The following is a 15,419-nucleotide window of genomic DNA, read 5'->3' on the forward strand; positions in this document are numbered from 1 at the left end:
TCAATTTACTGACACTGTTACTATCAGTCCTGTCTATAGTTTTGGATACTTACCCTTTAACGACAGCTTGTTTTTCAATTCATTTAGTACCTATGATATGGTTGAGATTATGCATTATTATATACTACAATACATATAATACTACAATTACAATAGTAATACAATGAAATTAAATAAATACTATGAAAAAAAATATCATCAAAATCTTTAAATGGTTTAATTTGTAAATCGCTTTTTTATTTTATTATTAACTTTTACCTCTACGTCATTTTCGTGTATTAAAAATGTAATTCCGGTTCGTTTCTCAAACTATGTAAAACATTGCTCAGAGATTTGTTGTGTGATAAACAAATCCAAGAGATAAAGGAGCTGGGTAATCTATTTAGATAGAGCATTGACCGACAGAGAAGAAAGGCGTTCTCGATGTATATGATCGCATAATGTACGTCACAAAAAAAACTTTGACATCCGTAATATATCTCATATGTGCCCTTTTCTGAAAATATTTGTCTTATGTCTCTATATCGCCATATCCTTTCAAACTGAAACACAGCCATGCAATCACAACTCTAACACATGTGAGATAGTAGCGAAGTTACCATTTTATTACCTACCTACCTACATATATATCACGCTTGTTCACCATTGTAAGCATGGTAGATAAAACAAAAAATATCATCAGTTGTTAACTGTCCACTGCTGAATATAGGCCTCCCCCATAATAAGGTTTTTACCAGTAGTTGCCACGATTGGCAGGTGGATTAGCAACCGCAGTTAGGCTTCGGTGATGTTTTTAGACAAAACGCTGCTGTTTATCCTTCGACTATTAAATTCCCTAAGTTGCCTCTTACGACACCAACGAGAAAAGAAAAGACGGTTTATTCTATGCCGGGACCACACGGCTGTAAATATTTACTTAACATTACCAGTTTTTAACAAATAAACAAATATCTTTAATACGAAGTAAAATTATAGATTATAAATGTCTAGGCATTTTATCAATAGCTCAGTTCAATACATATCACGAGTGAATGTTATTAAAATTAATAGGTACGTATAAGGAGTTATTGTTGCAACTATCTATGTATGTGCAACAATAGTCGATAATTCTAATAGGTTCTTAGATTACATTACAATGAATAATCAGAATCAATTACAATGGTAGGTATACAAGTATTCAGTACATACATTAGGGGTTAATATTTTTTTTAACTGATGATAATGGAATGGTAACCTTCCTGCGCTAACGGTATACGCTGGCGGGGCATCAGTGAGGGATGATGAGTGGCAATAAAAAGGCAGGTCAATTAGCCTATCGTGATAAATTCACTTGGAATAGAATACGACAGTTTCCAGGAAAAACCGCGAGGAGGTCGACCTAACAGGGTGTATTTTTTTATGGGTGTATTGCTAACAATGGGGCGGAGCACCAGTGAAGGGTGATAGATGAGAATGAAAATGATAGTTAGCCCATCATGATGAATCATCAGGAATCAACCATGATGGTTTCCATGAGGAACTCGCGAAGAGGTCGACCTGGTTGGATATATTGCTAGCAAGAAAAAGCTGATAGTCTCCATTATTAACAATAGTATTATATTAACAGGCTGTATTGCTAACAATGGGGCTACTAGTGATGATGAGTGAGTGATGATAGTTCTCATCTATCATCACTCACCAGTGAGGGATGATAGGTTAGAATGAAAGGCAGGTCAGTTAACATTTGATTATATTGTTTTATGTTTGTTTGTTACGTCATATCTCCATCATGTCATAAACCGATTTGGAAAATTCTTTTTTTATATAAAAGTATAATTAATTATTGATGGATGTAACAGTTCCTTCACCCCCAATGTTAATATTAATATTTAAAGATTATTTAGGGATATTTTCAATCAGTTTAAAAAAACTCAGGAGGTTCTCAATTTGATTGTAATGTTTTATGTTTGTTTATTACCTCATATCTCCATCATGTCATAAACCGATTTGGAAAATTATTTTTTATATAAAATTATAATTATATATACTTATAGATTAGTTCCTAAGAAATTTTATTTAAACCTGTTTAGAAGTTTAATTTTTAAATCAAAACAACTGGTTTCGCTGCAACTGAAATCGGTTTTTTTGTGGAACACGAATTTAATTATTTTAACTAACTATGACAATAACTGTAGGTACCTAGAATACAAAATTGTGTTGAATATTATGCATATAAGTTTGTGTCAAAAATCTAATTAATAGATAATATATATATATATATATATATATATATATATATATATATATATATATATATATACGGAGGCACTAATGTATTAGAAACATCGAGGTTATACTGAGTAAAGATAAAATGTAGACCATAACCTTGTTTTAACTGTCTAGAAGGTTAATAATAATAGATATTAATTCAATGTAGACCGCATAAATGTAAAAAATATCTAATTAGATATAATGGGCTTCAAGTAAAAAAAAATTTATTTGAAATATCGATAAAGAAATAAAACATGTAGCGACTTATTTAAAAAAAATATGGATAATTATCCATATTTTTTTAAGTATCTATACAAATGGTGAAATATAAATTGAATTAGAATAGGCCACCCTTCCTTTCCCGTGGGTGTCGCAAGAGGCGACTAAGGCAGGGCGAAGATTGATCAGCAGCGTCCCTCTTAAAATATCTCTAACGTCTAACTGCGGTTGTCATCCCGTCTGTCTGCCAAAGATGGACTTTTTTTAAAAAGTTAGAGAGTAAACATCGATGACGGCCCACTAATGGAAAGTTTTTCATATAGACATGGCATTAATGGACATAACAGAGGTTATACTGTTTGGTCATGATAAAATGCGTTGCCATTCCTTGTTTCAGGTGTTATTCCTGTTAATAATATTAGATATTATTTCGTACCGAAATATAGCCATGCAAAACAATGCTTCAATTAGATATAATGGGACAGAGTAAAAAGCAATCGACTTTTGTATTTGGTATATCGGTAAAGGATTGAAAACATTAAGGGATTGTTAGTAATGGAAAAAATGATAATTGTGCTATATCTATACAAACCATCAAAATATAACTTATTGTTAAATTTGTCACGATAGGCCAACTAACCTGCTTTATCCTCACTTGTCATCTCTCACTGATGCCCCACCAGTGTATACCGTTAATGTGGACAAGGATAGCATTCCATTATAACTGCTATATCTCATATCATACCTAAAACTTAGTCATGTAAGCACACCTACTTGCCAGCAAAAACATTAATGAACCAAAAATATAGATGACTTTATACAAAGTTTCCCGAGTGGGACAGATGTTAGACATGTAGATCACCGTATACATAAAGTATGAAAAATTAGGTGGTCTTGTAAAATCAGTTTTTATAAAACTTTGTACAAAAGTCGATTGCTTGGGTACCTCTGTCCCATTCGTGTTTCAACCGTGAAGCAGTTTTGTTTTCATGGCTGTGTTTTAGTTTGAAGGGTGTTATTGCCGTGAATTTACTGTAAATTACAGAGGAATAACACCTGAGTCCTCAGGAACACAGTATCATGGGCGAAATACAACTGCTGTTATGTCCATGGTGCTGAATATTTATAGGTGACGGTTACCACTTTCCATCAGGTGGGTCATCAGCTTGTTTGCCATTTAAAGATGCATAAAAAAAAAAGTTAAAAACTGGCTATCGTGGTAATTTTTCCAAAAGGTATGTTGGCTTTAGTATCAGTCTACTGGTGTTATCATGACATCCGGGCAAATCTAATGAACTAATGGCCCCTTAATTGAAAGAAATTATAGGCGCGATATACAGGATTACTTTGACTTCCTAATGTTCAACAATTAAAAACCTTGATCAAGTTTAAGACTTCCGCTGTATGGCGCGTCGAACCGTGACAGGCTCTGTTTTATGTGAAGCTATAGATAACTTATAATAAAGATAATAAAATTGCATACCTATTATAACTTATTCACGGATAATTTACATCAGGTGGCCTACTTAGAAGGACCACGTGTGAAAACATGTAATGTTTCTACATTTTATTCTTATAAACGAATGTTTGGACTCTTGACATGAGAACTAATAGCTTTGCTTGATCTGATTATTTTGTATTTTTATCTCCGGGCTGGAAACCAACATGATTATCTATGATACGATATCTTACTACATCTTATGAAATTGTCCTGATAGGCTAACTGACGTGATTACATCTTCACGACACTTCATGACTCCAGTATACATTGACTGAATACTAGTATTCAGTCAACGTATATCGGAGTCTTGGGGCAGAGAGTAAACAAAAAAAAAACAGGTTTAAGGCTTTTATATATATAATATTCTTGCAAGGCATACAATAACGATTACTAAAGCAGTGAAGGCTATATTATTTGATAGTGACAACGATCGTTGCGGTTTGCGACCTCTGTTTCATTTATACCACGCTACTACTCCACGCCGGACGCAACTGGGTCAAAACAAAAGCAGCTAAACTCTTTTTTTTTATCAATTAACAATAGCTAATAAAATAATTTAAGTAACGAAGACGTAATGAAAGTCAACATATTAATAGCAGTGTTTTTAACTGTATTGATTAATATAAATGCCTACAGATCGCCTGCACCGCTTATAAAAAATGTAAGTGATAATTTCTTTTTTTTTTTTGCTAATTAATTGTGAAATTATGAAGAAGTTACACTTGTTTGGCTAAATCTGACTAAATCTTATAATCTTTTGTTTTTAATAGTTAAAATCAAAAAGAAAATTAAGATTTTGCATCGCAATATCGCTATAAAGATAACTAGGTACTTTAGTCGTGAGTGATTAATATAAGATTATCACGTGAGTAAACCATATTGATTTCAAAATTAATCATCTAAATCGGTTCTGGAAGTGCAACATAAAAACAAAAAAAATAAAACAGATGAATTGAGAACCTCCTACAGATTTTTTAGATGTTCCTTAAAAAGTTTGCTATTATCTTTTGAGTATGACTCAATAACTATGAATAAATAAATAAATTACCTGTACGCCCAATACAAGTTTATAAAATTATTATGCATCTGTTATTCCCCGTTTAGGCGGTCATTGACATGTTCTCATGAATTTATTATAATAACTAAATCGTTATAATAAAATATGTATTGGAAAGTGACATTTTTGGAAGACATAGTGACAAATAGTTCGTAGCCTGTACACCGAATGGTTTATTCCTTTGTTCATATGTCACTATCTCGTATAAAATGATACCTGGCAAGAGATATTTCAAAAAGAAAAAATGTAGGAATATGAAAATCATATACTAATAATTGTTGAAACATTTCGAAATGAGTAGAAGTTATTCCATCTATTTCGAAATTGTCGAAATAACGTGATTAAACTGGTAAGAATACAGGACCCGCCATAGCAAAGAAAGTGCTGATTCAAATCCCGTCTGTTTTGAATGTTAGAATATGATTTGTATATGTCAATAATATTTTATAATAATATTATATACATAACAACTTGCAACGAGTAAGTTGCAAAGCGTGTTATCATAAATATTAATAATTTATGATTAATAAAAATATACTTGCTTATAACAAAATGTTCACGTTTTATTTGGTTATTATTCTATTTATTTATATTTATATAATCACTAATGATGTTGTAAATTTAGAAAGAATACCATACCTAATATATGTATTTCAGATATTCCGTAGCGATGGTCACTTAGAGGGTCCTCATTGGTCGACGGAGGAGAATGCTCTCTATTTTGTAGACATAACAGGACAGAAGGTGCACAGACTGGATGTACAGACTGGCAATATTACTACCAAATATATAAGTAAGTATAATTCTATCTCCATACATATACGTGAATAACTATTGTGACCTAAAAAGTTAAAATAGTCGCATTTAATACAATCGCTTTATGCAGCACATAATTAAGGTTCATTTTCTATCTAATACTTATATAAGAACAAATATTAGGTACAAAACGAATATTACTAGTACAATAGTACTATAAAATAATATAAAACGAGTGGTAGAGACATACCTTACAGAAATTTATAACTAGTGTCCGACCATAACAGGTTTTACAGCCGAAACCGAAATCGAACTTTCGGTGTTGGTCTCTGTTTCGGCCGAAACCGAAACTTACTGAAACATATTTAAAATTTCTCTTGTATACTGAAATCTAGTGTATTTTTTACACAATTATTTACACAAACACACAGATAGTTAAAGGTAATAATAAACACTAATTAAAGTATGTAACAAATATGTCATATATATTTATATATAAAAACATGTTAAAGTCATGACTTACTCTTGGAAGTAAACTTAATAAAAAACAACTTTCAGTTAGACACACACACAACCAAAATTTCGGCGCGGCCGAAGTTTCGGATAATTTTTGGCCGAAACCGAAACTAAGACCGAAAGTAGAATTTCTGGCCGAAACTAGCCGAAACCGAAACCGAAAGTTCGGTCGGACACTACTTATAACCACTCAATAGATTATGCGCTCTGGGCATAGATAAAACAATAGTACCATAGTCCTTGCATTGAGGTGTGATATTAGTAGAATTATATTATTCATTCCATTTCTGTATTTCGTATAATTTTTCTAAGTCAAAAACAATAAGGTGATGACGTTAAAATAATCTTTCAGGTTATGGCCCTGTTTCCCTCGTTGTAACAGTAAAAGACAATCCCAAACTGATACTGGTATCATCCAGATCGGAGATGTACTTCTTACCGTGGGATTCTGAATCTGTTGACAAGTCGCTACGGCTGTTAACCGTTGTTGACTTAGGGCTACCAGATAATAGAATTAACGATGGCAAAGTGGATGCTAATGGAAGACTTTGGTTTGGTAAGTATTTATGAACTCATCTATAAAAAAAAAAAAAACTTAAGATACGACGATAAATATTAGAAATTAGTTGATCCTGTGACTTAACTCTCGTGAATCCTACTAATCCAAATAAAACGGGGGAATGGATTGTTGGTAATATAGACTACCAGTCTCATTGCTAACAATGTATGTATCAGGTCGACCTCCCCGTGCCCCTCTATGAATCATGCTGAATTCCATAAAAAATATTTAACTTTGTTACTCAGTCATCTTTAAATGTCTAAATGAATTTAAATGAAATATGGTAAACGAGTCGGTTATATCCTAACTTAACCTAAGGCACTTTATACATATATAGAGGCACGCAGACAAAGTCAAGAAAAACAGCTAGTTAGTATGTAAATTTTCCTATAATTTTATAGTGGAACGTAAATGGGTTATCATGTTTATTGTATGGAGCGATTCAAGTGAGTCTATCATATCTTTTTTTTCAATTTATAGGAACAATAGGCAACGAAGTGGCAGGCGTGGTGGATCAGGACAAAGCCACTCTGTACATGCTGGATGAGCATAATTACGCGCATCCCGAAGAGAAAGTGCGACCAGTGAGCGTGTCCAACGGGATCGCTTGGACCTCAGACAACAAATACATGTTCTATATCGATTCTCCAACAAGAAATGTTGACGTGTTCGATTTTGATTTGAGTACTGCAACCTTACGTAAGAAATATTATTACTGTTCTATACGAGGTTTGTCCGGAAAGTACGTATAAAAGTTTTTTAAAAATTTTATTTTACAATTATTCAGGTAAATCAATTTTATCCCCTTCAAAGTACTCCCCCTGTGACATAATGCACTTGTGCCAACGCCGTTTCCACTGTGAGAAGGCTCCTTGAAAGTCCTCTGGTTGTAGGTTTCTCAGCTGCCCCGTCGTAGCTTTTTTTATCTCATTTATGTCCCCCAAATGCCGCCCCCGAAGTACCAATTTGGTTTTTGGGAACAAGAAGAAGTCACACGGGGCCAAATCCGGCGAATAGGGGGGTGTTCGGTCACCGTAATGGAATTTTTACTCAAAAACTCACGGACAACAAGAGAGGTGTGGGCAGGGGCATTGTCGTGGTGAAGAATCCAACGCCCCTCTCGCGCCAATTCTGGACGAACTCGTGCCACACGAGCTTTGAGGCGTCTGAGCACATCGACGTAGAATTTTCCATCAACTGTCTGGCCTGGAGGGACGAATTCTTGATGGACAATCCCCCGAACATCGAAAAAAACAATCAACATTGTCTCGGCCCTCTCTGAATCTTTTTAGCCACTTGTGGACGGTTGGTTCCTTCACAGCATCATCCCCATAAACTGTTCTGAGATCGGCAAAAATTTCACGGCCATTCTTGCCGAGTTTCGAGAGAAACTTGATTACGACGCGCTGCTCTTCAACGGAAGCGGGCTCCATGCCGACGGGGTTTCGTTAAGAGGTAACTTCACAGATGGCGTGACAAGCCAGTTCGCACCGCACGGCGGTCAGACCAGAACTGAAGCATTGTTAGGGACATAAGGAAGGGGTCTTGCGCTTACCTGGCCTCCCCACTCCTCTTTCTCGCATTCCAGAACACTTTTATACGAACTTTCCGGACAGACCTCGTATATAAAAAAAATGACGACTAAGAGAAGGCGAGGTGAGGGATGGACAGCAGCGTCCCTTTTAAAACATCTCCTGACTGCGGTTGCTAATCCACCTGTCAAGCGTGGCAAATACTGGTAACAAGGGGATGCTTATGTTCAGCAGTGGACAGTTAAAGGCTGATATGATGATGATGAATACAGTTTTATTTGTGTTATACAATATTTACTAACATAGTTGTAACTCAACTCTTTCTATTGTCGTCGATTACTTGCATTTTTATTAGTAAATATATATAAATATTTAAGAAATAATAAAAAAAAAATGAGGTCTTAATATGGCCAATAAAAGTTAAAACTTTTTTTTTTTATTTGTATATCTGTATATTTGTTCCAATGTTACCTTAAAACAACTGCATCAAACTAAATGGGGTTTTTATAGTCGTGTTCCTAAAGGTGTAACTTAATTTCTAGCACGTGTTTTATCTTGATACCATCTAGAAGAGATCAATTTAATTGGTTTTCCTACATCTGAAATCCGCGCATAAAAAGTAGCGGGCAAAAAGCTCGTAGAGATTAAAATATTTAAGCAAAATATTTAAAACTTAAATAACTCTTTTACAAACTTAGAGTAACGTAGTAAACGTAGAGAGAACAAATAGTTCACCTGAGTTAAATATTAATTCATTATAATTTAAAATAGATACCTATTCATATTTCATTGAATGGATATGGATCATGTACATATCTACATGACAATGTTTTATCGGAACGTGCTATTTTTTTATGAGTAATAAATAATGAAATGGTAACGCTGCGCTATCGGTATATGTTGGCGAGGTATCAGTGAGTAAGGTGAGTGATAGATGAGGATGAAGTAAGATCAGTTCTGAATTATTAATAATTTATTAATAATTTGTGATTATATTAAAAATTGTAATTATGAATAAACCAATAGCGTAAGCTTTCTTTTCGTCAAGTTTTTTGGAAATAAGAAGAGCTGAACTATTTACTTATCGTATGATACAGAATGTACTTATTAAATACCTATATTTTTACCCTTTTTCAATATTCTTAATATATAATATTATAATGTTTGGCAAATACTTTTCTAAAGCTAATTAAAAAAAAGTAGTTTTATACATCAGCATCCGGCCCCGAATTAAGTAGTTTATGCTATGAGTATTGGAAGACCGATACAAACTTAAATATATCTTATACTAGTGATCCTGCTCAGCTTCGCAGGGCTCGATAGAATTTTCGAAAATAATATATGGCTTGTTACTCCCCGATAATGCAGTTTTGAATTCATTACAAACCGTCTGTTCATGCGGACTAAGAGTTCCATTGCTAGTAATACACCCTATTAGGTCGACCTCCCTGTTGTATCCCTTGGAAACCATTGTGCTGAATTCCAAGTCATCACGATGGGCTAACTGACATGCCTTTTCATCCTCATTAGTTAATTAGGAAAAAGTTCTATTATGATATTATATTTGCAGGTAACAGAAGAACACTGTTTAGTTTCCAAGCCAACAATGTGACAGGGGTACCAGATGGCATGACCATTGATACTGATGGTAATCTATGGGTGGCGTGCTATAAAGGTGGCAAGGTAATTATTATATTTTCAAAAGATCTAGGAGTATAGTACTCGTATTATATTGTCTTTTTTTATGCAACTTAGAATGACAAACAAGCTGACGATCCACCTGATGGAAAGTCGTAACCGTCGTATATAGACATGAGCAGTACCATGGACATAACAGAGTATACTGTTTCGTCTATGATACTCTCCATGCGTTGCCATTCCTGTGGACTTAGGGTGTTATTCCTCTGTTCCCTGTAAATTCATTGCCAGATCACACCCTTGTCTGTCTGTGTTTAGAATTGTCGATTAAAGACAAGAACAATGTCGATAGAATGGTTTTAATTTTACAGTTTACTCTCTTAATCGGAAAAGTGGATAGGTATTGCAACAGATATCTGCTTTCTTTTACTTTCACCTGTACATACCTTTCATTGAAGCTCCTTGTAAAAAGTAAATCGGACTGCTGTAGCTAGTGACTACGACAAACGTATCACAGACTAGTTATTTTATATATAGTAAATTTCATATTATAAGAAAATGGGTAAATTCAAGTAGACACGGCACCTAATTCGATATTAATAGTTTTGTTATTGTATTTAAGTACAGGCGAAGTAGAACAAATCAATTTAAATATCTATGTGATAATAAATTATCTGTAGACGACTATGAATTTAATAGGCAAATAATTAAAATACATCGGCACCTACATATGGTTTTAATATTTATAACATTTTTGCAATCATTCGTATTAAATTACTTGGTATCTATTTATCATCATAAATGCCAGAGAGATATTTACATCACTGTTGTGCAAGCATGGACGTGCATTATAGAATACTAGCTCTTACCCGCTATTTCTTCTACGTGACCTTGTTGTGAATGAATGAATGAATCAGTATACTTTATTTGCATTATACAATATAGGAATTCAACAAGGCAATTTACAAACACAACGATACAATTGTATAAGTACAGTGACGGTCTTATTGCTGAGAGCAATCTTTTCAAGACAACCTTAAAGTTATGTTTATTGACAGGGATAAAAAGTATAGTATACCATTCTCAATCTTATATTATTGTACACGTATACCAAAATTCATAGTGTTTGGTTAAGCCGTTATAAGGTAACAAACAAATAAACTTACTTTCACATTTATAATATTAGTAAATATTATGACCATATACTATTTGCCCTCTGAGTTTAATCAGGCACAAATTACATTGACAATGGTATAAAAATTTACCAAGTGAGATTTCAAAGCGTTTATTTAACAAACATAATTTTAGGTAATACCACCTATCTTTTTCAGGTCATTAAGATAGATTCAAGAGCGGGGAAGCTGCTAGAACAGCACAAACTAGAAGTAAGTCAAGTATCTTCGGTGATGTGGGGTGGGCCTGACCTATCTACTTTGTTCGTCACAACAAGCCGACGCGATCTCTCTCCTGCCCAATTAGCCCAAGAACCGGAGGCTGGGTCATTGTTCGCCATACAAGGAACTGGATCTAGAGGATTCCCAGAGAACCAGTTTGTATTCGCCGATGCAGATAAATATTGATTACATAAGACTTGTTACAAACGTTTATACTTTGTACTTATCTCTGTTTTTATTGTTCTAAATTATGTGAAAAATTAATATGTAGTTATATAAAATAAATTACTTTATTAAATATTACATTTATTGTATTTAGACTTAAATGACTTATTTTAGGGGGGGGGGGGGCATTGAGGGGCAATGTTCTAACTTAAAATGAAAGGCTTCAAGAGAATTAGATTCGCTTTTTAGAAGTCATTTAATTATGTCTTCTGCCCTAACAAAAAGTTCTTTTGCCCTACCTTAAACATGGGTCTAGCTAGCTACAGCCCTAACTTAATTACATTAAAAATACGAGCAATAATATTAATGAAATGCTTTTAACACTTTGTATTATATTTTCGAAATATGAACAAAGGTAGTTTTGTAAGCCAACCAATAAAACATTGATTGCAAATGTATAGATTATTGTTTCGAATTGCTCATTTTGTCTTTAATAAGCGGAAAACAGCCTGCAATCTTGTTCTGAACTTTTGTTTGAAAGTAGCTACATTTATACGTACCTATAACTCAATATGTACAGGATAAATACAAGTAAAAACCAATTTAATATGGGGGTCAATAAGAAATATAAAGATAAAATTTTTATTACTTTTATTTAAACATTCAGATTTCTATGTTCAAAAACTGATGTATTTTTAATTGGAGATACAAAGTCGATATAGGTAGAAGTTAGGTATTTGGCATCAGTGTAACGTGTATGTACAAAGTACACATAGATACGTAGAAAGTGACACAGAAACAAGATATAACGATTTAGTAACAATTAATTGACATCACGCCAAACATTACAACAATGTTTTATATGGTACACATATTAACAATGTTAATAGGAAATATAACTATTATATTAATATTAAATGACGTATACAAAGAATACACCATCAAACCTGCTCCCGTCTCGTTAACTGGTTACATGGTAATAATTGTACTTACTTTTTTTCATTATTTCCATGTTATAAAAACACACATTAATTTTTTAAAACTTTTAAGTTTTTTTTTTCGTTATTTCCTATTGTGACTTTTTTAATTATTTTATTTAAGAAATACTCCCTGCTAAGTATTTCTTTGCTATTATTATCATTTTAAATATAAATCTTGCGTACATAATTAAATTGTGTTCCATAAAATTTTAATTGTGGCAAAACCAATTATTTTGATTGAAAGATTAAACTACTGAGCCGATTTTGATAAAATTTCTTTGGAACTAATCTGTAAGTATATCCTTGCAGATAAAAAAGAATTTTCCAAATCAGTTACAACTGATGAAGTTATGAGGTAACAAAGATAAAAAAAATCGAATTGAGAACCTCTTTCTTGGAAGTCGGTTGAAAATAATTAAATGACGATGAAACCGAATTAATCAAACGCGTCAACCCGTGATTTAAAAGTAAACGGAGATTCAAAGTATACAAAGTACGCAAACACAGACTTTGTTTTATACTACATATTTAAAGAAGCGACAATTATTTCTTTTTGCTCGAAGCGAAAATATAGCTGGTTCAGCTACAGTATTTAGTATACAGTCGCAACCGTGATGGATAGCGTGTCATTCTATAAGACTATACTTAATATAATTTAGGTATAGCCTTAGTAAAAATATCAACATTGACTTAATAGCTAAATACGGCGACAAACCTACTTATGCGTTTTGGGATATCTAGATATTATGCTTATAATATTTTAAGAGGACGTCACTTACACTATATAATACTGTTATAAAGGTAAAAATATTATTATCTAACGTTTAAAAATAAAACTCACACGTAACAGATCGCAGAGATCGTTGAATTGACATTTATTACATTAAGTGATAACATTTCATTACAATGATAACTATATCTCATATTTTGTGTAATTATTGTCATTATAGTAATTGCATAATGCTGATTATTTAAATCAATTTTACAACATTCCAATTCAACCACAAGCTTCAACTTTACACTACAATTATGATAAACATACGACTTTTTTTCCACTTTCGTGCAGGCTGAGATCACAATCGCCAGTAGCTACCTATTTTGACGTAATAATTAACATTTTACATTCATGCATTTCATCATGCAAACGTTGGGACTTTAAACTTGCTGTCTCTTTCCTTTTATACCACAATGGTTGCGAGCAAGCATGTAGTCCGTCAGATAATAAACGATTGGCTAATGAAACATCACTAATTTTATATTTACGTTGCATTATTAATAATTATCATAACATAACATGTGAAATGATGAATGTATAAATACTCAAATGGTGATTGAATAAATAAAGCTTACATCAAATTACACATTTTATCCACCGCGACGATGTTACTTAATGAGTATTTATAATTTTATACTTATTGCAGAATGATATTGGAAAATGCAAAAAAAAAATCTAACAACAATACAATTGGTAAAGGGAAATTAATATGCATTTTTCAATGGACATTATTGTGTCATGGAAGTTTACTAATATTTTGTATTTCTTAATAAATGCACATGTTGTAAGGAAGACCCTGAATGATGCATGACCCATATTCATTTTGGAAGTATATTAAAACTAATTAATACTAACAAGTGTAAAAAATCCACTCGTTAACAAAATAAGAAAAATATTGACATAACCAAAACTACAATTTATAAATAAATAGTATAAATAATTGATATTTTAAATAATATACCGAGAGCAAGCTTCCATGTCACAGTTTATAAGACTACATCATCTAATAATCGGTAGTAAAATAAATTATAAGCGTATTTATTGCAATTGAAACATACTCATATAGTGTCGAGTTTTTATATTTTTAACATTACGTGTTTATATTTTAAAGAATGCCATTTAGCGGGGAAAACTCATTATCATTTTAGCAACGAAAATTTACTTTAATATAGGTAATAAATGTCTTTTCAATACAAATAACGATATAATGGTCAGTGTCTTTAATAAGTGTATATGTTACTGTTAGAATAAACATAATAATATATATGGAATAAAGAGATGGGGAGGCCAGGTAAGCGCAGGACCCCTTCCTTATGTTAACAGTTCTGGTCTGACCGCCGTGCGGTAACTGGCTTGTCACGCCATCTGTGAAACTTAACGAAACCCCGTCGGCATGGAGCCCGCTTCCGTTGAAGAGCAGCGCGTCGTAATCAAGTTTCTCTCGAAACTCGGCAAGAATGGCCGTGAAATTTTTGCCGATCTCAGAACAGTTTATGGGGATGATGCTGTGAAGGAACCAACCGTCCACAAGTGGCTAAAAAGATTCAGAGAGGGCCGAGAAAGAGTTCGATGTTCGGGGGATTGTCCATCAAGAATTCGTCCCTCCAGGCCAGACAGTTGAATATGTGCTATCAAAGCTCGTGTCACGAGTTCGTCCAGAATTGGCGCGAGAGGGGCGTTGGATTCTATCACCACGACAATGCCCCTGCCCACACCTCTCTTGTTGTCCGTGAGTTTTTGAGTAAAAATTCCATTACGGTGACCGAACACCCCCCCTATTCGCCGGATTTGGCCCCGTGTGACTTCTTCTTGTTCCCAAAAACCAAATTGGTACTTCGGGGGCGGCATTTGGGGGACATAAATGAGACGAAAGCTAATATATATTATGTCACAGGGGGAGTACTTTGAAGGGGATAAAATTGATTTACCTGAATAATTGTAAAATAAAATTTTTAAAAAACTTTTATACGTACTTTCCGGACAAACCTCGTATATTAAAGAGATAATTGGCATTCAAGTAATTTATTTAAACAAAAATTGTAGTTATTCAATCTATATTTCTTAATATTTATATTTC

General features: G+C 33.3%; 1 protein-coding gene across 1 annotated transcript; it reads left to right on the plus strand.

Moving 5' to 3' along the window:
* The first annotated feature begins 4,240 nt into the window (after nt 1-4,240).
* Nucleotides 4,241-11,720, plus strand: LOC128201352 (regucalcin-like). Its single transcript, XM_052898068.1, has 6 exons — nt 4,241-4,631; nt 5,685-5,820; nt 6,652-6,855; nt 7,339-7,557; nt 9,961-10,073; nt 11,360-11,720. Exons 1-6 carry the CDS (start codon nt 4,545-4,547, stop codon nt 11,606-11,608), a joined length of 1,008 nt encoding a protein of 335 aa, XP_052754028.1. The 5' UTR covers nt 4,241-4,544; the 3' UTR covers nt 11,609-11,720.
* The last annotated feature ends 3,699 nt before the right edge of the window (nt 11,721-15,419 follow it).

The sequence above is a fragment of the Galleria mellonella genome, unplaced genomic scaffold (assembly GCF_026898425.1).
Source record: "Galleria mellonella isolate WM207_F2 unplaced genomic scaffold, CSIRO_AGI_GalMel_v1 utg40, whole genome shotgun sequence".
Classification (NCBI taxonomy): Eukaryota; Metazoa; Arthropoda; class Insecta; order Lepidoptera; family Pyralidae; genus Galleria; species Galleria mellonella.